The sequence below is a fragment of the Hylobates moloch genome, unplaced genomic scaffold (assembly GCF_009828535.3).
Source record: "Hylobates moloch isolate HMO894 unplaced genomic scaffold, HMol_V3 SCAFFOLD_20, whole genome shotgun sequence".
NCBI lineage: Eukaryota > Metazoa > Chordata > Mammalia > Primates > Hylobatidae > Hylobates > Hylobates moloch.
The window spans coordinates 29,374,703-29,398,601 of record NW_026652295.1 but is presented as its reverse complement, the minus strand read 5'-3'; the positions used below and the strand labels follow the sequence as shown (position 1 = coordinate 29,398,601).

The following is a 23,899-nucleotide window of genomic DNA, read 5'->3' as shown; positions in this document are numbered from 1 at the left end:
GGGGCCAACCTTGGCCAGAAGGATCTTGTTCTTCATTTTAAGAGTAATGAAAAGCCACTGCTTGATTTGAAATGAAAGATTAGGGTCAGATTTGTGTGTTTTAAAGATAACTGTGGTTGCAGGGCGGAAAACAACCCAGAGAGGAGCAGAGGCAGATCTGGGTGACAGCTGGGAGACCACTACAGGAGTCCAGGCAAGATGGAGGCAGCATGTGCCAGGAGGGCGATGGAGACAGAGATGACAAGTTCCAGGGAGATTTGGGAGGCACAATCAACAGCGCTTTGTGCTAGACTGGACTTGGGAGGTGGAAGGTAAGGGAGAAGGAGCTCGGGGATGCCACCTTGTGTGGCTTGTGCAGCTAAGTGGATGATGCTGCCATTCACTGAGTCAGTAGACTGTGGAGGAGAAGCAGGTTTGGACAAGCAGGGCCTGACTTTTAAATTAACTGCAGGTGGGGCTGGGCGCGGTGGCTCACGCCTGTAATCCCAGCACCTTGGGAGGCTGAGGTGGGCGGATCATGAGCTCAGGAGTTTGAGACCAGCCTGGCCAATACGGTGAGACCCCGTCTCTACTAAAAATACAAAAACATTAGCCGGGCATGGTGGTGCACACCTGTAATCCCAGCTACTTGGGAGGCTGAGGCAGAAGAATCGCTTGAACCCAGGAGGCGGAAGTTGCAGTGAGCTGAGATTGCGCCATGGCACTCCAGCCTGGGCAAGAGAGCGAGACCCAGTCTCAAAAAAAAAAAATTAACTCCAGGTATTTCTGCTTGAAAGACAGTTCTGGGCTCAGAGGTTTGGGTTATCAGGCTCACTGCCGTGGCTTCCATTGCTCATTATTCTGGGATCTGGCCTCTAAACTCTAACCTATCGGTGCACAATTTAAATCATAGTGCACAGTGGTTTGACCTGTGTAGGTTTTAGCAGGACTGTTAGATTCATGACCAAGGGCCTATTAATTCAACTTCACATTGATTTATCTTTATTGTGATCCTCATTATCCAATTGGCTCATTTTGTGAATATCATCAACCAAAACCCCAGGGTCTTTATGTCACATGAATGGCCATCAAGATGGGTCTGCCTTGTCCCATCCCTGCAACTGACTTTTTTTTTAATTTTCTTTTTATTTTGTGACAGGGTCTTGCTCTGTCACCCAGGCTGGAGTGAAGTGATGCAATCATGGCTCACTGCAGCCTCAACCTCCTAGGCTCAAGTTATCTTCCCACACTGGCCTCCCGAGTTGCTGGTGCACACCACTAAGCCTAGCTAATTTTATATATATATGTATAAATGGGGGCCAGAGTGGGCTCACTATTTTGCCCAGGCTGGTTCGAAACTCCTGGGCTCAAGAAATCCTCCCACCTCAGCTTTCCATACTGTTGAGATTACATGGCATGAGCCACCCCACTGGCCGATTTTTTCTTTCCAAACAAATTTGAACCCTTTAATTGTTCACTTGGTGGTTGCAGCTCATCCTTCCAAGCCTCTGAGATAACTGAGGCTCTTGATTCTGGTTTCTGGTTCTGGTTTCCATTCTAACAACCCATCCTCCACCCCCAGTGGGGCATTTGCACACTTCATCCGCATAACCCAGGGATTCTCCCCTGGGATTTCCAGACCCTGGGGAGCCAGATGGGTTCTAGAATTTGGGCAAGAAAAAGAAACTACACCTTTTACTAACCTCTAATAGAAACTTAGCATTTCCTCCAATTATGAATATGGGTAAAACCACCAGTAGTATTAGCAGTATCTGTGACTTGTCACTAATTGACACCACAGCTACTTTTATGTCTCACTGTGATTGTTGTAGAAATCTCAAATATGGCTTATGCTCATTAGTATTTGGAAAATGTCAGTAGTTTATTACACCTGTTTTTAGATCTTGTTATTAAATACATTAAAAAGAAGCACATTAGTTTCATAATTTTTTAGCATTTTGGTAAACTGTTTCCATTGGTTTCCCTTATAATCCTATACATTTGATCGGTTTTGTTGTTGTTGTTGTTTTGTTTTTGAGACAGTCTCACTCTGTTGCCCAGGCTGGAGCACAGTGGTGTGATCTCAGCTCACTGTAACCCCCACCTCCCGGGTTCTAAGCAATTCTCCTGCCTCGGCCTCCTGAGTAGCTGAGATTACAGGCACATGCCACCACGCCCTGCTAATTTTTGTATCTTTAGTAAAGATGGGGTTTTGCTGTGTTGGCCAGGTTGGTCTCGAACTCCTGGCCTCAAGTGATCTACCCACCCCAGCCTCCCAAAGCGCTGGGATTACAGGGGTGAGCCACTGCGCCTGGCCCATTTTATAAGTTTTAAAACCTAATTCTGAGGACTCAGTAGACCTCTACAGACTGCTAAAGGGGTTTATGGCACAAAAAAGGTTCAGCACCCCTGGCCTGACTGCATTCCTTCCAGGCCTCCGCCAGAGCACCCCTCTGAGTTGAGAAGGGTCATGCACTCAGACATTCATGCATCTCCTGAGGTCCCACAGGCAAAGGCTTGGATTATGCAGAAACAGAAACAATGCTGGGCACAATAGGTGATGGCAAATGGAATGGGGAGAGGGAGGAAAAAAGGAAGATGGGAAGTGGGTTCAGAGGGAGGTGCAGGAGGCAGAGTTGCCAAATTCCCAAGGAACCCACTCACACAGTTGTGGAAAACTCAACCTTTATTATTACCTGCCTAGTGCAGGGGATTAAAATTGCCTCAAGCTAGGTCCATATATTAGTGTAAAAATCTGTGTCTCTCCCCCCAAAAATGTACAAACCCCAAGTGATTATAGAAAAATCAATGTGGCAGCTACACTAGAAATGTCCAACCCCAAGGCTATGGGCCATTGCTCCCTCTTTCCCCCTAATCCCAATATTTACTCCACAGAAACGTACAGGCTTAGAGAAGTTCTAGCTACAAGACTGCAGGTGGGAAGTGGGGGTGACTGAGGGCTGGGGCGGGGCTACCCCCAGGTCCAGTGTTTCAGGTGATGGAGGAAGAAGCCCAAGCTGAGGACAAGTCCAGGAGCAGGCACAAGGAAACATTTTCCTCTCCTCCTTGTCCTCCTCACCCCCAGATTCTCAGCCAGTGGGGTCCAGTGTGTGACAGGGAGAGGAAGCTGGGGGTGCAGCCACCTCTCCAGGAATCAGTGTTGTCCAGTGGGGCCCAGGTGCTCCAATGGGCCATGTCCAGTGTCTATCCTATATTTCCCCCCACCCTTCCCCAAGGGATGGCTAGAGGTTGGAGAGGATCCCATCCACAGGGCCAGCTGGGTGGGCGACAGGGGCTTCTGGGAAGGAAGAACAGGAAGGGGACATGAGAATGTGTCCAGGAAGGGGAGAAGGGGCATCAGCTCCCTGGGTGGGCCCAGCCCACCTGCAGTCTCACTGCCTCTATTAGAGGTGATGGGCTGTCGGGAGGGGAAGGGCAGAGGTGCCATTGGGTCCTCTTGTTTTAGTGTCACTGGCTTCCCCTGGATCGCTCCCTGAGGGAGGGGCAGCTGGATGTGTGATTCACACCGTGTTGAGTGCATCCTCTGCCAGGAACCGATGCAGCTGGGAAAAGGGTGGTCGCTGCTCAGACTCCCGACTCCAGCACCGAAGCATCAGCTCATATAGGCCCTGTGGGCAGGCAGGCGGCCGGGACAGGTACACCTGCATTGTGGCAGTATGGATGAGAGTCAGGGAACAAATATTCTTTAGTCTCCAAGATGACAACTCTGCCCCTTCTGTCCCCCGCCTCAGACCCATCTTCCCTCTCCTCCACTCTGACCTGCCGGCCCTGGTCCCGGAAGAACTCCCCCGCATTCTCGATGACCTGCTCGTCGGTGAGCTGCCCAAAGGGCTGGGCCCTGCAGAGCATCAGCACCTCCCACAGGGTCACGCCAAAGGCCCACACGTCACTCGCAGTCGTGAACTTCCCCTGGGATGCAGAGAAGGCAGCAAAAACAGACAGGGACATCAGGCAACATAGACCCTCCTCCCTTCCTGTGGGAAGCCCCAGATCCACTCTGGGCTCCACTCAGGCCTGATCCCTCCTGACGCCAGGCTCTCCACTCTCCTCCACTGGCCACCTTTTCCAACTCCTCTCCCTGGGGCTCTGCCTTTCCTCTCCATGCTCTGGTCTTCTCTCCAGGGCCCTGGCCCACCTCTTCTTTCTGCTCCTCCTTCCTCTCCATCCACCCCCACTTTCTGGTCCTGACCCTCAGTCTCCCTACCCAACCCCTTCTATCTCCAGCTTCCTCCCCCAACCTCGTCTCTTGAGCTCTCTACCACCCTGTCTCCATCCCCAGTACCCACTTTTGGCTCCTAGACTCTTGCCCATCACACTGCAGCTCCTGCTTTCCCCAGTCCCTTGGGCCAGGAGAACCTCATTTTACAGATGAGATTCTGTAAAATGCAACCCAGAGAAAGTGTGTGACTGATGAAGACCAGGGCTGCTAGTGGCGGCCAGTGTTCTCCCACCTGCCCTGCCCCAACCTGGCTGTCCTCGGGCTGCTCACCATGAGGATGCACTCCCAGGCCATCCAGCGGATGGGCAGCACTGCCCGGCCCTGCACACGGTAATAGTCCCCGGCATAGAGGTTCCGGCTCATGCCAAAGTCTGCGATTTTGATCGTGAAATTTTCCCCAACTAGGCAGTTCCGCGTGGCCAGGTCCCGATGTACAAAGTTCAGTGTGGCCAGATAGCGCATGCCGGAGGCGATCTGGGCTGCCACATGCAACAGCATTGGGTAGCTGAGAAGGGAACCGACAGAAGGTCACTGGGGGCAGCTTCGCAGATTCCCATCCAGGAGACGAGAGAGAGCCCACTTCCCGGGCCTGGTCACTCCGGCTCCCCATGCGGAGGTGGAACGCCCACGGGAGGCCAAGGGCCACTTCCCTCTCAATCTCCCAGGCCTGGCCAACACTAGGGGGCTCTTCTTTTATTGTGCTCCCCAGTCTGGACTCAGAGGGGAGCGAGGGTGAGAGAAAGCAGAAGGGACGTCATGGCAGGGCCCAAGTCCCTTCACCACTCTTGCGTAGTCACCTCCAGCCTTTCTGTCCATGTTCCTGGGTTAACTTGTCACACATTCCTTATCCCAGGCCCTCCTGGAATCTCTCCCTCCCTTCCCACCCCCGTGCTCCCCTCTTTTCCTCCAGGCGGAAGCGAGGGGAGAGGAGGAGATCCCCTTGGGGAATTCTCAGCAAAGCCCAGCCTGGGTAAGCAGGTACCTGATGGTGGGCCCCTGCGCAGCCTGCCCGTCCCCAGGGGCCCCCTCAGCTGCCTTGTCCTCCAGCTGGTGGGCGCTGAGGAACTGGTTGAGGTCACCGTTCTCCATGTAGTCAGTAATCATGCAGAGGGGGTCATCCTGCACACACACGCCCAGCAGCCGGATGATGTTTGGGTCCTTGAGCCTCGACATGATCTTCACCTCTTTCAGGAAATCATTCCTGGAGAACAAGGAGAAGGTGAAGAGGAATGCCGAGTGGGCCGCCTGCACCTTCCCCCGCGCCCCCACCACACCCCCTGCCCCGCCTCAGGCAGACCAGGCGTCCCCACCCCCAGCATACATGCAAATCCCCTCCCAGAGACGCCACCCCTCTGTTGGGCTCTGCCATTATTCTCTCTAGGTGGCTCCCCACTCTTCACGGCCTCCCCTCCCTTCTTCCACATGCCATCCCTGGTCCTCACCTGGCATTCTTGGTGGCATCTGGCCGTAAGATCTTGACAGCTACCAGCAAGGGGTGTCCCTTACGCACATTAAGGGGGAAATCAAGACTGACCAGATCTTGAGGGCTGTCGACCTCACACAGGTGCACCTGGAGAAAGAAGATCGTTTGCTAGGCGGTCACAGGGTCAAACAGATTAACACAGTCACAAATGACTAAGGTTCCTGGCCAGGGGGATGTGCAGGCATGGCATCAGAGCAACCCAATAGGGCCAGACACTACTGATGGCTGGGGAGGCACCCTCCTTACCTCCCCAAACTGGCCCTCGCCAAGCTTCTCCTTGAAGCGGAGCCTCGATCGAGGGAAATCCACTCTGGGGGGCCCATCCCCGACTGCCCCTGGGGGCAGTGCAGGCACAGCATAGGTGTTGCCCCCGGTGACGCCCTGCAGGGTAACAATGTCAGCCTCGGCATAATGGGGGACGCTGTTCTGGGGAGGCGGGGGCAGAAGCGGGGTGCCTGGCTTCTCAGGCTCCATATAGTCCCCACTGTAGGCTGCAGGGGTGAGGGGAAAGAAGACAGGACGAGGCATCAGGAACAGCCCGAGAGCTATAGTTCCTCATACCTCAGCCTCCCAGAGGGCCCTGTGTCTCCCGGTCGAGTGAGAGACTGGGTCTATGCTGTATCTTCCCAGTATTCCATGCACCGACCTCAAACCAGGAAGACACTGGCAAGGGATGAGAGTTAGCTATTCCAGAGGTTTTCAAGGCAATGAATGTGGCTGAGCAAAACTGTTATAAAGTCTTACTCTTTAGGAACTCCCTAAGGTCTCTCAAGAGACTGTGAGATAAATCTTGGCTGGAAGAAGAATTCCTCCCCAGAAATTCTCCCACCTCAGGATGGTCCCAGCATCCAGGCACCCTCCACCTTCTAAACCCTTGTCCCGTTCACCACAGCTCCCTCCCCTTCACTTAGCTGCTCTCCCGTCACTTTCAGCCTGGCTCCCCCGGGGCCAAGCCCTCCCAACCCTTTCAACCCAACACACCAAGCTCAACGACAAGCAGAGATAGAGGCACACAGAGAGGAGGGAGGGTAACAGCTGCTCACAGCCCCAACACAAGTTGTCTACAGACAAGAGAGGAAGCAGAGCTGTCCCCTCTTAGCCCTGGGGTAGGGGCCACAATGAGAAGGCAACACTGAGGAGAGGAGGGGCAGATGGAAAGGGTTGGGGCGTGAGCCTTCACCTCTGGGACTGCAGAGAGAGGACACGTTGGGGAGAGGGCAAACACCCAGGGTGAGAGCCCTCCTCCTCACAGCTCTAGAGAGAGTGGAGAATAAAGGAGGAGTTACAATAGTCTGGGGCCACCACAGCAACCTCTTGTCTAGCTCTGGAGAGCTGAAGAGATGGCGTGGAAGAGGAGGAGGGAGAAGAGTTGGGGACCAGTAAGCTTTCTACTCCTCAGCTCAAGGGGGGGACCTTTAAAAAGAGCAAGCAGCAGCAGAGATGAGCTAAGGGCACAAGAGCTTCCTCCTTGGGAGCTCAGGAGAGCAAAATAGGCCACAGTGGGGAGAGGAGGAAGTGCAAGGTGTGAGGGCTTTTCCCTGCCCCAGTAGAGGTATGGGGAGCCTGGCGGAGCCCAGGGGCAGAGGGGCTTACCCTGGGTGTTGGTGGGTTTGGCCCAGGCGGGTGTGGGGGGGCCCGGGCCTCGAGGGGGACGGGCGTAAGTGGCCAGAAGGAGGCGGTAGGCTGGATTGGAGAGCAGCAACGCTGTCGGGAGAAGGAGGAGGGGAAACACGGGGAAGGGATGAGACTCAAGGCTAGACAGACAGGGAGACCTTGAATAGGGCAAGACCAGGGCTGATGGGATGATTGCATTAAGAGACAGACAGGATAAAACAAGGATCTGCAGAGTGATGGACGGCTGGCTGGATAATGAATGCACGGACAGATGGGACGTATGAATAGATGGATGGATGGTAAACAGATGTTTTGTTGGATGGATGGATAATAGATGGAAAGATGGATGTATGAATATAGATGGATAGATGAATGATGGATATGGGTGGGTGGATGGATGGATGAATAGATTTATGAATATAGATAGAAGGATAGATGATGGAAGATTGATGGATGGATGAATAGATTTATGAATATAGATAGAAGGATAGATGATGGAAGATTGATGGATGGATGCAAGGATGTATGACTATGGATGGAAGAATGGGTGATGGAGGATGGATGGATAGAAGGAACAAACATGGTGAGTCTAATACAAAGCGGAGGTGCCAGGGAGACACAATGAGAGGGTACAACAAAGATAGAGAGATGTCTGTGGGACACAGACAAGATAGGACCACAGGGGACTATGGGCAATACATGGGGAACTCTTGAGAGAGACTGCATGGTAGGGACAAAGAGTGATATAGACAGTAACCAGGGGCACAGAAAGAAGAAAACAAGTGGAAACTGGGGAAGACAGGAAAAAAAGAGAATGGGAAAGGGATACAATAAGAAAACAGCAGAGAGGACAGAGGTGCGACTGGAACAAGGCAGGTCTTACCAGAGCCATTGGGGACACAGGGAGCGGAGTGGGGCGGATTCCCACGAGGCCGGGGCTCCTGGTACGGGGGTGGCTCTCTAGGACCTGGGCGGTTGTTGATAAGGATAGTGTCCCCAGGGACAGAGAGGTGAACCGTCAGCTCCTCTTCCAACACCCTCCGTTCAGCCTTGTCATGGGGATGGGAGGCGTCACCCGTGTTGCTCAGCACACACGACCTGGCCCTCTGCTGTGTCCATCCTTGCGTTCCCTCCCTTAGCCCTCACAAGAGCCCTACAGCTGTAGATACTATCAGCACCATCTTACAGGTAGAGAAGGGGAAGCTCAAGAGCATGGAGGTGACTTCCCTGTCCCACAGTGAGATTCCAACCCTCATCTGCCCAGTCCATAACTATCAACCATTGTTTTTGTTTTTGGTTTTTTTTTTTTGAGATGGAATTTTGCTCGTCGCCCAGGCTGAAGTGAAATGGCACGATCTCAGCTCACTGTAACCTTCGCCTCCCAGGTTCAAGAGATTCAAGCCTCAGCCTCCCGAGTAGCTGGGATTACAGGCATGAGCCACCATGCCTGGCTAATTTTGTATTCTTAGTAGAGATGGGATTTCACCATGTTAGTCAGGCTGGTCTCGAACTCTTGACCTCAGGTGATCCTCCCCCCTCGGCCTCCCAAAGTGCTAGGATTACAGGCATGAGCCACCGTGTCCAGTCATCAACCTTAATGTATATTACTGCCATTGGACTCCAGCCGGAAGACATGGCTTGGGGTGTGCCAGACGTCTTCCCTTTGCCCCTCCAACCCCACTCTCTGCCTGTCTCCACCCTGCTTCTGCCCCAAGGCTGACCAGTGTAGACTGCACCAACAGGCCTGGTTTGGGTTGGCCAGAGAGGAGCCTGGCAGGAGTTTGGGGCAGAAAGTGAGGTCAGGGCATCTATTCTCCCAGGCTCTCCCTGAGTGCTAGACATGGGCCAGCTGCATCCCAGGACCAAAGTCTCCTGCCCCTGTCAAGGTGCCCTCTCCACAGACTCTCTCCTCTGGGTCATGGTATTTGCTCCTCTCGGCTGAGCAGACCCGGAGCTGGGGAGCAGCCCTCCTTGTGAGCCCCATACCCTCTTTGACATGGTGTAAGTGGTCTCTTTACTAAGCCCTCCTCTTGGGATGCTAGTGGGCTGTGCCCTGCAGGTCCCACTGGACCCTGGCTCGTGCCGGGGCCTGGCCTCCCCCCGCCACTCCACATGCCGCGGCTGTGCCCACCTTGCTGAGGAGCCTGCGCCAGTGCAGCCGCCAGAGCATGAGGGCAATGATGAGCAGCAGGAGCAGGATGATGGCCACCAGGCAGCCGATGAGGATGGCGGTCGGGCTCCCCTCAGCCTTGGCCACGGGCTGCTGGCCTCTGGGCTCCAGCTCTAGTGGAGGCAGCAGGGTCAGCACCACAGGAGGGTCCCACCCTAGCCGAGGGGGAGGCCCAGGGAGAAGGGTGCAGAGGGTCCACACGCCCACCCAAGACTGCTCACCCAAGCTGCTGAAGTTGGTGGGAGGTGGGCCAGGCGGCCACCAGGGGGCTGGCGGAAAGGTGCCTCCCAGTGCCGGAGAGGAATTGTTCACCACATCTGGGAAGAAGGAACAAAAAGAAAGGAGGGAGGTAAATGAGGAGGAGACCCAAGGGAGGCAGTGGATTGCTGTGCAAAGGAGCAGAAGCATGGGTGATTCTCAACAGACAACCACTGACCAGTGGGGGCTGGGGGAGCAGGGTCCTGGAAGTCCCCAGCTGTGGTGGGTGTTAACCCTATAGTTGCTGGATTGTGGGGAGCGGAGGACAGGTATCTGGAGGCTTAGAGAAGAGGCTATTTCTCAACAAATACAGAAGTATTTCAATATTTTAACAACCAGTACTGTCACAGTGGCTCAATAATAGTCATGGGCAAGGGGCTTACAAAGGAAAAGACGGATACGCAGAGAACAAGAGGCAGAAAGGGGCTCAAGTTATTTGGGGCACCCCTAATTGAGAAGTTTCGGTGGGTGATGGGTAGATATGATGCAAGGAATGAATATTTTAGGGACACTGCAGGGTTAGGAATGAAATCAGTTGTCAATTTCAGGGACTGGGGACTGAGCTACTCCAGGGCTTACCAGAGATGAAGGAGATTTCACTGAAGAGTAACCAGGGTCCTGCGAAGAGGAAGCGGCACTGCAGAAAGCGAGCCACACGGCCGCCAAGGGGCACTGAGACAGCCCGGGCTCTGGGGTCCCCCAGGTTGCCCCCTAGGTTGTGGCGGATGGGCTCCCCCTCCCAGGCCATGGCAGGGCCACGCCGGAAGCGACATTCCACCCCGCCAGGCAGACGGGCTCCCAGCGTGTGCATGTTGTTACAGTGGACCTGGGGGGAAGGGAAGAGGGCACAGGGTCAAGGCTAGGCGTGCTGGGGGCACCCCAACGGTACCCCACATGGCTTCAGAGCCCTCCTCGAGAGCCGGACTCACTCACCTGCATAGCCTGGAAGGCCCTCAGCCGGTCAAACTCAAACTCCATCTCCACGTAGCCACTGGAGAAGCTGTGGTTGCTCCATCCCACATAGTCATAGCCTGGCCAGACCCGCAGCTCCTGACTCTTCCTAAAGTCATCCAGCCCCACCACACCATCTGCCAGCTGGCCCAGACCCCCATACTGCAGTCTGGAGAAGAGGGGACCAAGGAAGAGGAGGTTGGAAGGGAAGAGGGTCTTGACATCCAGGCACTCTGCCCCACCAGCCTCCGGCACAGTGGCCTGGCCAGCCTGGCTCCTGTCCACTAGTCCCATTCCCACCCCACCTCACACTCATGCAGCTGGCCCTTCTCTTCTCTCCACCCCTACCCCAGCACTATCACAGGTACTTTGCAGGTCACATCCAGTACAAAGGCACCACCTCTAAGGGGCACCATTTCAATCTATGATGTGCATATTTATTGCAGCAATTTCCAACAATGTGTGTTAGCAAAGGGGTGCCTTTTTTGTACAGTGTCATATGGGCTAGTGGTCACCCTAGTCCTACCCTTTGAGGCCCCACCTAACCCATCCCTCTTCTCAGTTCTTCCACCTCACTCCCCACCCTACTTACCAGCCCCCCTACACACACACACACACACACACACACACACACACACACACACACAGAGTCCTGCCTCCCACCCCAAACTCCATATCCTGCAGGGGCCTTTCTTACCCGCCCACAGTATGTCCGTCATAGGTGGAGTCATTGAGGTACACGGCCTCAGATAAGTACATTGTCTGCCCCACAGGGGCGGTGTAAGACAGGAGTCCATCTGGGGCAGGGTGAGAGGACGGGGGTCAGAGGCATGAAGGCTCCATCCCCCATCCCTGCATCAGGCCTGGGCAGGTTTCAGGTCCCTTCTCGTATCCCTCCACTGGCTCATTGGCATGGAGGAGACGATGCTGGCTAGCCCCCTCCTCAGAGTGACAGCTTCCCAGCAGGAGAAAGGGGATCCTGGATGCCCATTCTCCACACTCCCCACCCTCCAGTCCCCCGCTCAGGAAACAGATTCCCAGGGAGCTGAGCCACTCACCCCTCCAGAGGCAGCCATAGAGCTCTACCCGCAGACAGACACTCATGACCCGGTCAGCCCGGGGATAGAAGCGAACCAGTCGGGCAACCATGGGGGGCCCAAGGTCCTTCAGCACCACTCCCTCAGGGTCCTCATTGCCTGAGATCACCTGTGGGCCAGGAAACAGGGGGTGGGTGGGACAGGGGCCAGGTCAGATCTTACTTCCCAGTCACCAGCTGCTCCCTGGCCCAGTCCACAGTGGCCACTTAGAGACCCATGAGGGGTGGCACCGAGCACACAGCACTGTGGGGCACAGCCAGGCATGGGTGAAATGAAGATCTGCAGCTGAGACCTCTGGCCCTCTCGCAGCTCTGATGTTCCATCCTCAGACTCCAGGCTCAGCTGCCCTCTTCTCCTTGCCTGGCTCCATCCATTTGTCTCCAAGCCTATCATCCCATTGTGCCCAGATTCTCCCCAATCCTCACAGCCCTGTACCCCTGCCTCAGCTTCCCCTTCATTTCAGCCCATTCCCTCTGTTCATTCAGCAGAAGTTGGCTGAGTGCCTGCTCTGTGCCAGGCACGTTCTCAGTGGTGAACGTCACTCCCCACCCTTGCAGGACTGAGATCCTAGCAGGGGAAACAGCTGCGAAGAACAAGAGGCAGGGAGTATGGACAAAGCAGTGCAGTGGGTGGCCAGAAAAGGCCCTCTGAGGAGGTGACACCTGGCAGAGAACTGAATGGAGTGAGGGAGAGCCTGTGGTTATTTCGGGGAGGAGCTTTGCAGGCACAGAGAAAATGTCCGGAAGCTGTGGGAATGAGCCCTGGCTTGTTCCGGCAACAAGAAAGGCAGCCTGGCCAAGGAGGCGCAAGAAACAAGTGATGCAGGCAGGAGCCAGGTCAGGCTGAGCATCCTGCACCAGCTAGGGGCTCAGCTTTTGTTCTGGCAGAGTGGAAAGCCAGCACGGGGGTGTCAGCTAGGTGTGACGTATCTGATTTACATGCTCTAAGGTCCACTGGATGCCGCCCCCCGGGTAGAGATTTGACTCCAGGCAGAAAAGGGCAGAAGCAGGGAGACGCATTTGGCATCTACTGCACTCATCTAAGCTGGAGATGGCGGGCAGGTGGCCTAGGGCAGTAGAAGTGGAGTGGTGAGGAGTGACTGCACTCAGGAACACTATGGAGGTAGAACAGACTGGGCTGCTGATGCTTTGGAAGGAGGTGAGAGAAAAAGAGGAATCAAGGATATCATCTTAGCTTATAGCCTAGGCAACCAGGCAATGGTGATACCACTTGCTGAGCTGGAGAATGCCAGGGGAGGAGCAGGTTTAGGTTGTGAATGGGAATCAAATTCAGCTTGGGAAGTTAAACGTACGTTTGAGATGACCATTAGACATCTAGTTGGCTGGCTACAGTGCTTGTAATCCCAGCACTTTGGGAGGCTAAGGTGGGAGGATCACTGAGCCCAGGAGTTCAAGACCAGCCTGGGCAACATAGCAAGACCCCATCTGTTAAAAAAAAAAAAAAAAGACATCTAGGTGGAGAAGTCCAAAAGGTGGCCAGGTTTACAATATTGTTTGGAGCTCAGCTGAGAGGCTTAGGCTGGAGATGATATAAACTGGAGAGTCGTCAGCATATAGGTGGTGTTTAAAGTACAGCTGGAAGTGAGGAGAGCCAACCTCCTCTGGGTGCTGCCCCTGCCAGCCTCACCTCCTGACCCCAGCGGTCCTTCCAGTCCATCCAGCGGCGACCATCCCGGGAGTAACGCAGCCGGTAGCTCCGGGAGAACTCCTTGCCCAAGCCCCCGGCATGCCGTCCCTGGGTGCCCACCAGAGCTACCAGGTGCAGTCGTTGTAGATCCACCTGCAAGTACTCCTCCTCCTTGGGAAACACCGACCCTGCAGGGCACCAGGCCCCATCCCCATCACTGCTCTCCAACCTGAGGGTGAAGAGGGGCACAGAGAACATCTGGCCCCAGGTCTGCCTCCATCTCCAGTACTTAAACCCCACTTCATTCACCTCCTCAGACTGCAGGGGTTTCACTGGCATGGGCAGAGGGCTTGGAGGGGAAGTAGAGGTCCCAAGAGCTCCCCTCGGGGCAGCTACAGGTGTGCCAGGTGTGCCAAGTACCTGCTGTGGCGGGCGGCAGTGGAATCTGACCAGGAGCTGGAAGCAGAGATGTCACTGTCTGGGATGGTCCGGTCCTGCATGCCCAGGGCATAGCGGCACTTGGCTGAGTAAAAAGCAGGCATGTAACAGGTCAAGGCCCCCAACTCTCTACCTCCCAAGCCCTGGCCCTCAGGGACCCATGATTCAGTCTCCTCACCAGGATCAAAATGTCCCTTCATGTCAGCATCTCCACTTGCCACCAAGAGCAGCAGCAGTAAAGATGACAGGGCCTCTGGCCCCATAGCTCCTGATCCCTCAGGCCTAAGGGGGTGGGGGCAGCATCTCTGCAGGGGATAAAATGGGTGGTGGGTAAGTTAATCAGGGGACTGAGTCATAGCTGACAGCAACAGACAGAATGGGCCACTTTGGGGATAATAACAGTAAAACAACAACAATGGTCATTGTTTAACAGCATCAGCTATATTTTTAGAATGCTTCCCCTGTGCCAGACACTGGCCTAAACCCTTAAACAGAATCCATAATTTTATCTTCACAGTCACTTCATAAGGTAGATACTATTACTATCCATATTTAACACATGAAGAAACTAGGGCAGCGATCAGTTAAATAACTTCCTAAAGCCCCATTTCTCCAATCAGGAATGGGCAAAATATCCCCATAAACAATGGCTTAGAACAAAAAACAAGTGTGCAAAAAATGTTTATAACACATACAACAGGAAAAGGTTTAATAACTACAATAAACTAAGGCCCCTTAGGAACTGACAAGAAAAAATATATAAGTAACCCAATAAAGAAACAGCCAAAGAATGTGAATAGTCATTTCACAGAAAAGCAAAGCCGAATTGCCAACAAACATTTTTTTTAATGGTCAAATTCACTGGCCTCAGGGAAATACCAAGCAGATTGACAAGATATTTTTTTAAGGCTGTAACATATAAAGGTGGTGGAAAGTGATGAAAAGGGAGGTACCATGCTCGATGGCAGAAATGAGTATTATCCTCTATTTGGAAAGCAATCTAGCAATGTCTATTATAATTAAAAATGCACATTCTCTTCAACTCAGCATTCCCTCTCCTAACAATCTACCCAAATGCAGAGAGAGAAGCACCAGGAAGTAAGAACATATGTGCAGGGCTTGGTCTGGTGGCTCATGCCTGTAACCCCAGCACTTTGGGAGGCCGAGATGGAGGATCACTTGAGGCCAGGAGTTAGAGACCAGCCTGGTCAACATAGTGAGACCCCATCTCTTTAAAAAAAGTGAAAAATAAAAATAAAAAAGAAGATCCTCAAAAATGTTTATTATGGCACCTTTTGTAAGACATAAATCTGTAAGATATGTGAATGCCCACAGGGGACAGGCTGGAATTTAAAAAAAAAGGTTTATTGACTACTATGCAGCTATGAAAAGTAACAAAGAGGCAATAAATTCCTAACTTTGTGTAATTTCCGTGTATATCTGTTGAATATGAAAAGCAAGCTACAGAAGTATAAAAAATTATCCCACCTTTTGAAAACAGAATAAACAAGCACCCATGTTTGTATATATACCTGTGTGTATGTCTAGAAGGAAAGAATATATAATAGAATATAACAAGAGTGAACATGAATGGGGCAAAAGAAAGCAAATTTAAAAAGACAGGTTGATTGTACTATTTTTCTAAATCCTGTAACATAAATGCATTTATGTAAAATCATATGATATGTAAAAGAATATGAAAATCATTTTGACTTTTAAAAAATAAATATGTCCCAGGAAAGGTTGGGCAATTCCTTGTTGAGCATATGATAGAATTAAACATCAGATAAGCCTGGACCAGCTCACCCTGCTGCCCTCCCACACAGGAGTCCAGAATTCTAAGAGAAGGGCAAAGGGGACCCCAGCACCTTCTAGTCTTACTGTCCGCTATAGCCCTCTAGGCCCAGGGTGGTCCCTGGACCATCAGCAATACCTGGAAGCATGGAAGAAATCAGAATCTCAGGCTCACCCTTGACCTGCTGAATCAGAATCTGCATTTTAACACAATTCCCAGGTGACCTGTGCCCATTAAAGTTTGAAAATCCCTACTCTGTTCCTCAGGCCCAGGAAGCTTACCCCACATAAAACAATTCTAAATGGCATCTCCTTACAAACCCAAGTAACTACTCTCCCGTCCCCTGCTGCAGGAAAAGCTATCCTAACCTGTACTGGTCCCAGAGCCCTGCACTGAAGTCTCCAGGCCCTAGAGTCCTGAGGGACTCGACTGCCACCTCTTATCAGATTCAGGGCATCTTGGGCCCAGTTATCCCTGCTCTGCCTTCCTGAGACCCAGACATCCAGTCCCCCCAGTTCCCACTTCCAGAAGGTGGCTGCCTCTGAGGGACTGAGGAAAGGCTGAGTTGCCTTGGAGACGAGGGCGGGTCTAAAGACAAGGAAGGCAGGTCACCCCAGGAGGTAGGAGGAGTGGGGGATACTCCCCCATCCCTTTGTCCTCCTCCAGCTGCTCCCACAATGCACTAGGGCAGGAATGTAAGAGGCAGCTGAGACCCCAGAGCTCTGAAGCAGCAGCTGAGGGGGACGACTGAGTTGTGGGGGGCACTCAGTTATCAAGGAGAGGCTAGAACCAGAAGGCATCATGCCTGGTCCCTTAGGGTCCAGCGCCGGGCAGCAGGCTGCCAGAGTCCCAGGAGACTGGCTCGGAATTCCTGGGTGCCACTGTCCACCCCCACCTCTCTCGGGAACAGCGGGGCTCTTGTTCCCCTGAGTAACCTTCATGCCTATCCCAGATGAGTCATCAGAGCCACACAGAGCCGAGAGGAGCCCGGGGCAGAGATACAAAGGCAGGCAGAGGATAGGAGGCAGGCGGAGACAGAGCGAGAGCCACAATGCAAGAGGTAAATAGAGCAGGCTCAGAAACACAGGGCGCAGAGCCAAGCAGAGGAGCACAGACAAGCACAGAGACATCTGGGCTGTCTGTTCTCCAACACCCCCAGTCACCTCATCTCTCTCCACTGGGTCTTCAGCCCATAGTCAGAGACACAGAGGGCAAGAGAGGACAGGCCCAGAAGACCTTCCCCAATCCCACACCCTTCCACCCCATTACAACCAAAGACAAACCAGGGGCCAGGCCACCCTGCCTCAAGCCCTTCACGCTTCTCTCCCAACCCCCACGTCCCACTCAGACAACACCCACACAGCTCTGTACACACACATACACGGTGAGACACACAAACTTACTGAACTGGCCGTAAACAGTGAGGCTAAATGTGGCATGCACACACCCCCCTCTCAGTGTCTCTGACAACCCTCACAGAGTTTCTGAGACAGAGCAAACACAGAAGCTCATGCATACATCAACCCGTCCACACCTTGGCATTCCTTCAAGTCCAACCCCATCGCTCAGTGAATAGCCATCTTCAGACACCTGTGAACATGAAATGACAGACACCACATGCTCCTGTGACCAGAAGACAGCATGAGACACACACACCCGGGCCCTTGGGCACAAGATCCCCAGAGAACTGGGGCCCAGCCTCTAACACACATGGGTGACCAAGCCAGAGCGACGTCGAGGGGGCAGGGAACACGTGGGCGCTGGGTGGGAAGAGTGGCAATAAGGACAACAGCCTTTCCCTGTCTTTCCACTCACTCTCCTTTCACCTGTCTCCACCACACCACTCAGTCCTGGACACACCTACAGGCCCTCAGCAACAGCCAGCGAGCTTGGGCGCCTGCCTCTGGCTGCTGGAAGTGCTGGGAAGAAATGTTCAGCCAAGAGCCAGGCGTGGGGGGTGGGACCCTGAGACTGGCGTTCACCGGCAGTGACATTCTCTCATGCCAGAGCCAATTGACCATCCAGCCGGGAAGAGTGGTGTCACTGGTGGGTTAGAGTGGCAGTCTCTCTTTTTGCTGGACTGTGACCAGACTGACCAACTGGGTGTTGGCTGAGCGGAGGCTTAGCAGTTAGTAGATGCCCGCAGGGACTGGCCAGGTGGAGGGCAGGCCCGGCTCTCCAGGCGATAGATGAGCTGACTCAGTGGGGCTGCACAGGAGCACCTCCTCCCGGGGCTCAGTTCCTTCACACTGAGTGACGGGGGACTTGCCTCGATGCTGGAGGCTCAAAACTCTTTCTGGGAGGTCAGGGGCTTCACCTCCCCCCAGTCCCCGCCCCTGGTTTTCAGATGGTAAGCCAGAGCATCGGGGAGGCTGGCAGGGAGGCTTAGAAGAGCTGGACGACCAAGCGTGGCCCGGGACGTCCTGCCTCCCCCGCCCCTCGCCCTGCAGGAGCCGCCGCGCGCCCCCACCCCAAGAGCCCCAGGCCTCCGCCCGCGGGGTCCACCGCCGCTCTCCCTACCTCTCATCGCTCTTCCCGACAGACCCAGGCGTCCGACCCGGGAGCGGGGCCTCTTCGGCGGCGGGGCGAGGGGCGGGGGAGGCGGAGGGAGCCAGGAGCCAGGAGCCGGGAGCGGGAGGCGCCGGCGGGGCTCGGGTGTCGGGAGGCGGCTCCCGCGAGCAGCTGTCGGGGGCCTGTTCCGGGGAGAGGAGCCAGGGCTGGGGCGGCTCGGGCCCAGGCGCCGCCTCCCCCTCGCCTCGGCTCCCTCCCTTCCTCCTCCCGCTCCTCGCTCCGCTCCCTCCCCTCGGCCTTCTCGCCGCGCGTTCGGGCTCGCAGCCCTCCCTTCCCCCTCCCGGACCCAGTAGTCCCGGGGCTCCCACGCCCGGCGCCGCGCTCCAGGCCCCGCGCCCGCCACGCCCACCCCGCGCACCAGCGCCCGGCCTGGCCTCCCCGGGGTAACCCGCCCGCCAAGCCCGCCTGGGCACTCCCAGGCCGCCCAGCCGCCCGTGCCGCTGCCCCCGGCCGGCTCCGCGCCCAGCCCCCTCCACCCACTCGCAGCCCACCCCCGCTTCCCCAAACGAGAACCTCCAAAGCTGGCGCCCCAGGGGGCTGGCTGCAGTCCCGCTCAGGGCCCACGAGGGGAAGACGCCCCTCCTACTTCTGGGCTCGGTTCCTGGTGGGAGAGGCAAAGGGGAGCAGCCCCAGGGCACAGAGGAAGAAGCAGGTTCCCACAGGCTCGGCCCAGCCCAGCTGCGGGAGTTAGCCCAGAGAAGGGAGCAGAGCTCAGGCCTCAGGACTCACCTGTCCAGCCAGGCCCCAGACCGCTCTTCTCACTCCACCAACCTTTGCTCCTCTGTCGCAGCCTGTGCGCTCCCGCCCCTACGACCCAACCTGGAAGGCCCCAGACCCTGAGGGCGGGCCCACTCTCTTCTAACCCTCTCCTCTCAGTTCCTCTGCAGGGCCTTCTAAGGGACCCTGGGGTCCAGACGCCCAGGCCCTGATTCCCCTGGGCTCCCAACGGAGTGGAGTGGGAGGGGGACTCAGGAGTCCTCAGGCCAAGCTCCCTCAGGCCCAGCCAGCTCTGGCCCTAGTGGGCCGGAGGGTCTGATCACTGGCCAGAAGAGGCCAAAAATGAGGCCAGGACAAAGTTGGGTGGTCGGGAGGAGGAAGAAGAGGAGCAGGAGAAGGATGGAGGCACAGTGAAAATCACACACAGTGAAAACGAAGGGGACCAAGAGACCCAGGGAAGATGACACAGTGAGACTGAGTAGGCAAAGCAACTGAGAGAGCTGCTGGGCAGAGGGTGGAGTGGGACAGAACAGCTTGTGGTGGGAGGTGCTTTTTCCCCACTCAGCACGACCTCAGCCCCTCACCTGTCTCCACACCCCCACACCTGCTCACCACCTAGACAATGTCACGGTCACAGGAAGGTCTCGCTCCACTGCACATCTCCGCCCCAGGAACCTCACAGTAGATAAAAACATACCCTGCTTGCAGTCCCAGACAACAATCCCAAGAAAGAAACAAGAAGTCCCAACCAGACAAGTACACAAAAGCACTACCAGGAAGAAGCTGGCCCTTGGGAAAGGCCGAGGCACACATGGGCACTAGTTCAGAAGCCCAAGGACATTCCAACGGCTGAGGGACCTGCTAACAGACAGCCCCAGGGTCACTCGAAGAGCAGCTTCTTCCCGCCTTCCTGTCCCACCAAGCCCCCAGGGATTCCCCCAGAACACCTACCCCTCCAGAGACGGCAGCTGGGGAATCTAGGCCCAGGAGACGCTGGACTGGGGGTGGGGCCAGCCTGGGGGTGGGGCCAAGTCTTCCCAAGTCACCTCACCTGGCAGCCTGCAGCCCCTCCTTCCAGGAGCTGTGCTCTGGGAAAGCCCCAACAGGCCTGCCAGGCAAGCTACAGCCCGTCATACCCTGGTGGGACATTCCACACCCCAGGCCCACGCTGACCCCAGCTAAGTGGTATGGCAGTGCCAGACAGAGGGGTCCACTGGGGAGAGCAGAAGGAGCTAGAGAGTCCTGAAACCTTTGTCCCCTCTTCTCACTGCCTCAGGAGAAATTCCTAGTGGTGATGCCCCCTCGCCCCAGCTCCAGGCTGGAGGAGTGGGAGGGATGCAAGGCTGGGGCCCAGTGGAGTCAAGTGACAACGGAAAGGGAGCTGGAGCCAGCTGGAATGCGGGACTCGGAGCCGAGATTCCCAGGGGCCTGAGAGGGAAATCCCAGCCATCCTGGGGCCCAGAGAGCAGCACCAAAGGCCAAGAGGGCCTGATTACCCATCCGTGGTCCCCAGAGCCCATTCCACAAATCCTGCATCACTCCGAACCCCAGAGGCCCCCTGTGTCCCCCAGAACCCCCAAATGACCCTCTACCATCCCCTCCCATCCTGGGCTTCCCTCCCCTTCAAGCCAGTGGCAGCCTGCTGCCCAAGAAGGAGAGAATGGGAAACAGCTGAAAAAAATGTGAGGCGAGGCACGTAGGAGAGGGGAGAAGGCAGCTTCAGAGCTGCAGACCACCTGGCCACAGGAGGGAAGCCCAGCACGACCAGCGAGCAAGAGGACGGACCAGATGGGCCCCTACACATACACTAGCTGCGGTCCCCTTCCAGGAGCTGCAGCTGCCTCTGGAGGAGCAGGCTGGGTCAGCAGCTGGGGAGAGTAAGTAGCGACGGGTGGGGGGCAGGGTGAAGGAGTGTACAAGGCTTTGGGTTTGAGTCAGACCTGATGCCACTGAATACAAACTGGAAACTGAGGCCAGGGAGCGAAGGAGGAGATTGAGATGATGTAGCTCTGGGAGAGAGATGAAACAGCTCAGCTATGGTTGGGGAAGAAAGGGGTGAGGGACCAGAAGAGGGAGAGGAGGCTGATGGTCAGATGGGGACAGTGGTGAGGGAATTCCCAGAGAGACAGGAGATGGACTGAGGTCAAGGCCGAGGAGACAGGTCTGAGGGAGGAAAAGGAGGGTGAAGACAGGGCCCACACAGCAAAAGGTGGGGAGCCCCAGGGGCTCAGAGGGGGAGACTGAAGTTTGGGAAGAAAAGGGCTGAACTGGATAAAGGAACTGAAGTGGATGCGGGAAGGAAACAGTGTTGGAAACAAACTCCTAAGAGAGGAAGGCAGGGAACTGAGGAGGCCTGAGAGCTGGGCAGACAGACCAAGGGGACAAGAAGCAAGGACAAGGGAAGAAGGGGCTGGAGTGAAACAGAGAGTGGAGGGAAAGAGGAGGGAGACTGGGACGCAGAGTGTGAAGCTAAGGGACACGGGGAGATGAGAAGTATAAAAGGCTGAGAAAGGAAGAGGCACCTGCGGGACAGACGGGGACACGAGGCCCAAAGAATCGAACCTGTTTCTGGACAACGGTCCCCCATCAGGGACACCGTAGCCCCTCAGCCCATTTGCCACACCATGGCACCCAGCTCTATTCCCTGTCTTTCCCCTCCTCCCTGCCAAGCTCTGGGCCGCTCCCCTCCTCCCAACACACTTCCAGCCTCCAGCCGGGGACCGCCTGGTCCCTGCCCACAAGGGGAGGGCCCAGCTCCAGTGCCCACTCCTGCCCTCCCAGTTCATCTCTGGCTTCCCCCCCTCTCACCTCCAGCTCAGGATTCTCTTAGGTCCCAGTCACCCCAGTCTCAGGCCTTTGGGGTCGGGTCTGGGGCTGCCAACGCTGCCTGGCTTTGTCCGAGCGTCCAGGGCCCCGGGCCCAGGAGGAGCAGCTGCCCGGGCCAGCTGCGGCTGGCTTCGATGTGACCATGGCAACCAAGTCCCGTTCCCCTCACCGAGCCTCTAGGCCCCCGCAGAGAGGGACTGAGCAGCATGGCTGTGGAGAAAGGGAGGGGAGGCTGAGAACTGTGAAACAGAACCAAAGGGATACCCCAGACAAAGAAACCTCAGACAAAAGGAGATGAAGGGAGGCAGAGGAAGCAGAAAGCAGCGTTGGGGGTGGTGGCCAGGAGCTCAGGCCCTCCAGAGGGCGAGAATCTAGGAGAGACGGAGAAAGAGGCAGAAGCAGGGGCTGATTTGTGTGGGAGACGAGAGATTAGAATTGACTGGCAGAGGTCCTTTAGAGACTCCTTCTGGGCCCCTGAGAATTCACTTCCTTCTCCCAGGATTTTGCACCCTGGAGACAACCAGAATCCCAGTTTCTTAGTTGGCTGCCTCGAAAATATTATATATGGCGAGAGCTTCCCTCCAATTACACCAATGGCCATAGGAAATATCTGAGAACAAAAGGCACTCTCAGTTTTCACAAACAACCCCAATTTCAAAGCCTAAACCATCACCTCTTAAATACTAATGGCAATGGCGCCAGTTGCGGTGGCTCATGCCTATAATCCCAGCACTTTGGGAGGCCAAGGAGGGAGGATCGCTTGAGCCAAGAAGTTCGAGACCAGCTTAGACAACATGGCACAACCCCATCGCTACAAAAAATACCAAAATTAGCTGGGCGTAGTGATGCGCACCAGGAGGCTGGGTGGGAGGATCACCTGAGCACGGGAGATCAAGGCTGCAGTGTGCCATGATTGCACCACTGCACTCCAGCCTGGGCAACAGAGCAAGACCCTGCCTAAAAAAAAAAAAAAAAAAAGGCATTGTCAGACAATGTTCAGACAATCCTTGGTTTGGAAACTATGATTCCAAAGCCAAAGGTGATGAATTAGGCTTGGAGGGACTGGAGGAGGGAAGAGGAGTAACGAGGCCGCCTCTCACAGCATGCAAGAGGAAGCAGAGTATCAAATGGGAGGGGAGAAAGCAGGGCTCTGCATCTGAGAGGGAGGGTTAAGGTTCCGACTCACCATCTGGCTTCTCTTGGCTGAGTCTACATCAGTAAGAGGGAGATAATGGTCACTGGCCCAGAGTCTGTTTAGAAGATAATGAGATAGCATCTGTAAGGTACAGGCCCACTGATAAAAGCGACCATCCAAACTCCACTAACATGATCTCTCTCTGTGGACTTCTCATGTGTCACTTGGGATCTCTGAGTGCCACCTCCCAAGTCATTCCACAACAGTTGTTATTAAGAGTTTGCTTTGAGAGGCCGAGGTAGGTGGATCACCTGAGGTCAGGAGTTCGAGATCAGCCTGGCCAACGTGGTGAAACCCCATCTCTACTAAAAATAGAAAAAAATTAGCTGGGTATGGTGGTGCGCGTCTGTAACCCCAGCTACTTGGGAGGCTGAAGCAGGAGAATCGCTTGCACCTGAGAGGTGGAGGTTGCAGTGAGCCGAGATCACACCACTGCACTCCAGCCTGGGTGACAGAGGGAGACTCTGTCTCAAAAAATAAGAATAATAAAATAAGAGTTTGCATAGGGCACCAGGTGCAGTGGCTCATGACTATCATCCCAGCACTTTGGGAGGCCGAGTCAGGCAGATCACCTGAGGTCAGGAGTTCAAGACCAGCCTGACCAACATGGTGAAACCCTGTCTCTACTAAAAATACAAAAAAATCAGGCAGGCATGGTGGCGGGTACCTGTAATCCCAGCTACTTGGGGAGCTGAGGCAGAAGAATCGCTTGAACCCGAGAGGTGGAGGTTGCAGTGAGCCGAGAAAGTGCCATTGCACTCCAGCCTGGGAGACAAGAGTGAAAGTCCCTCTCAAAAAAAAAAAAAAAAGAGTTTGCATAGGGCAGGGCTCTGACAGCGAGAGCTATGAAAGATGCATTCAGTAATGGAACCCACTCCCCATCTTCCAGGCCTTTACAATCTAGAGAGTGTTAGGCGT

The 23,899-nt window shown here is 55.0% G+C and overlaps 1 protein-coding gene across 11 annotated transcripts; it reads right to left on the bottom strand.

Moving 5' to 3' along the window:
* Window positions 1-1,858: 1,858 nt before the first annotated feature.
* Window positions 1,859-21,859, bottom strand: DDR1 (discoidin domain receptor tyrosine kinase 1). 11 transcript variants are annotated; one of them, XM_032140968.2, is made up of 21 exons: window positions 21,769-21,844; window positions 18,193-18,365; window positions 17,207-17,262; window positions 14,056-14,182; window positions 13,860-13,962; window positions 13,440-13,668; window positions 11,754-11,901; window positions 11,393-11,492; window positions 10,678-10,864; window positions 10,324-10,570; window positions 9,708-9,803; window positions 9,448-9,599; window positions 8,200-8,365; window positions 7,296-7,406; window positions 5,949-6,193; window positions 5,662-5,789; window positions 5,202-5,420; window positions 4,490-4,724; window positions 3,760-3,909; window positions 3,507-3,641; window positions 1,859-3,277 (listed from the first exon to the last, which is right to left on the bottom strand). In XM_032140968.2, the coding sequence occupies exons 4-21, from the start codon at window positions 14,138-14,140 to the stop codon at window positions 3,134-3,136; spliced, it is 2,880 nt and encodes a 959-aa protein (XP_031996859.1). In that variant the 5' UTR covers window positions 14,141-14,182; window positions 17,207-17,262; window positions 18,193-18,365; window positions 21,769-21,844; the 3' UTR covers window positions 1,859-3,133. The 11 variants fall into 11 exon arrangements, with proteins under 11 accessions (XP_031996859.1, XP_031996860.1, XP_031996858.1 ...); XM_032140969.2 differs by lacking the exon at window positions 21,769-21,844 and having other exon boundaries at window positions 18,193-18,473; XM_032140967.2 differs by lacking the exons at window positions 17,207-17,262; window positions 18,193-18,365 and having other exon boundaries at window positions 21,769-21,859.
* Between the last annotated feature and the right edge of the window lie 2,040 nt (window positions 21,860-23,899).

Bases quoted from the DNA above. Each gene is read 5' to 3' on its own strand.
- DDR1 (XM_032140967.2), bottom strand. From the start codon at position 14,140: ATGGGGCCAGAGGCCCTGTCATCTTTACTGCTGCTGCTCTTGGTGGCA. The intron at 10,571-10,677 runs GTGAGTGAGTCC...CCTTCCCCCCAG, and splicing joins GGGCCTTCCAGGCTATGCAG to GTCCACTGTAACAACATGCA. The intron at 5,421-5,661 runs GTGAGGACCAGG...CTTGTTCTCCAG, and splicing joins GATGCCACCAAGAATGCCAG to GAATGATTTCCTGAAAGAGG.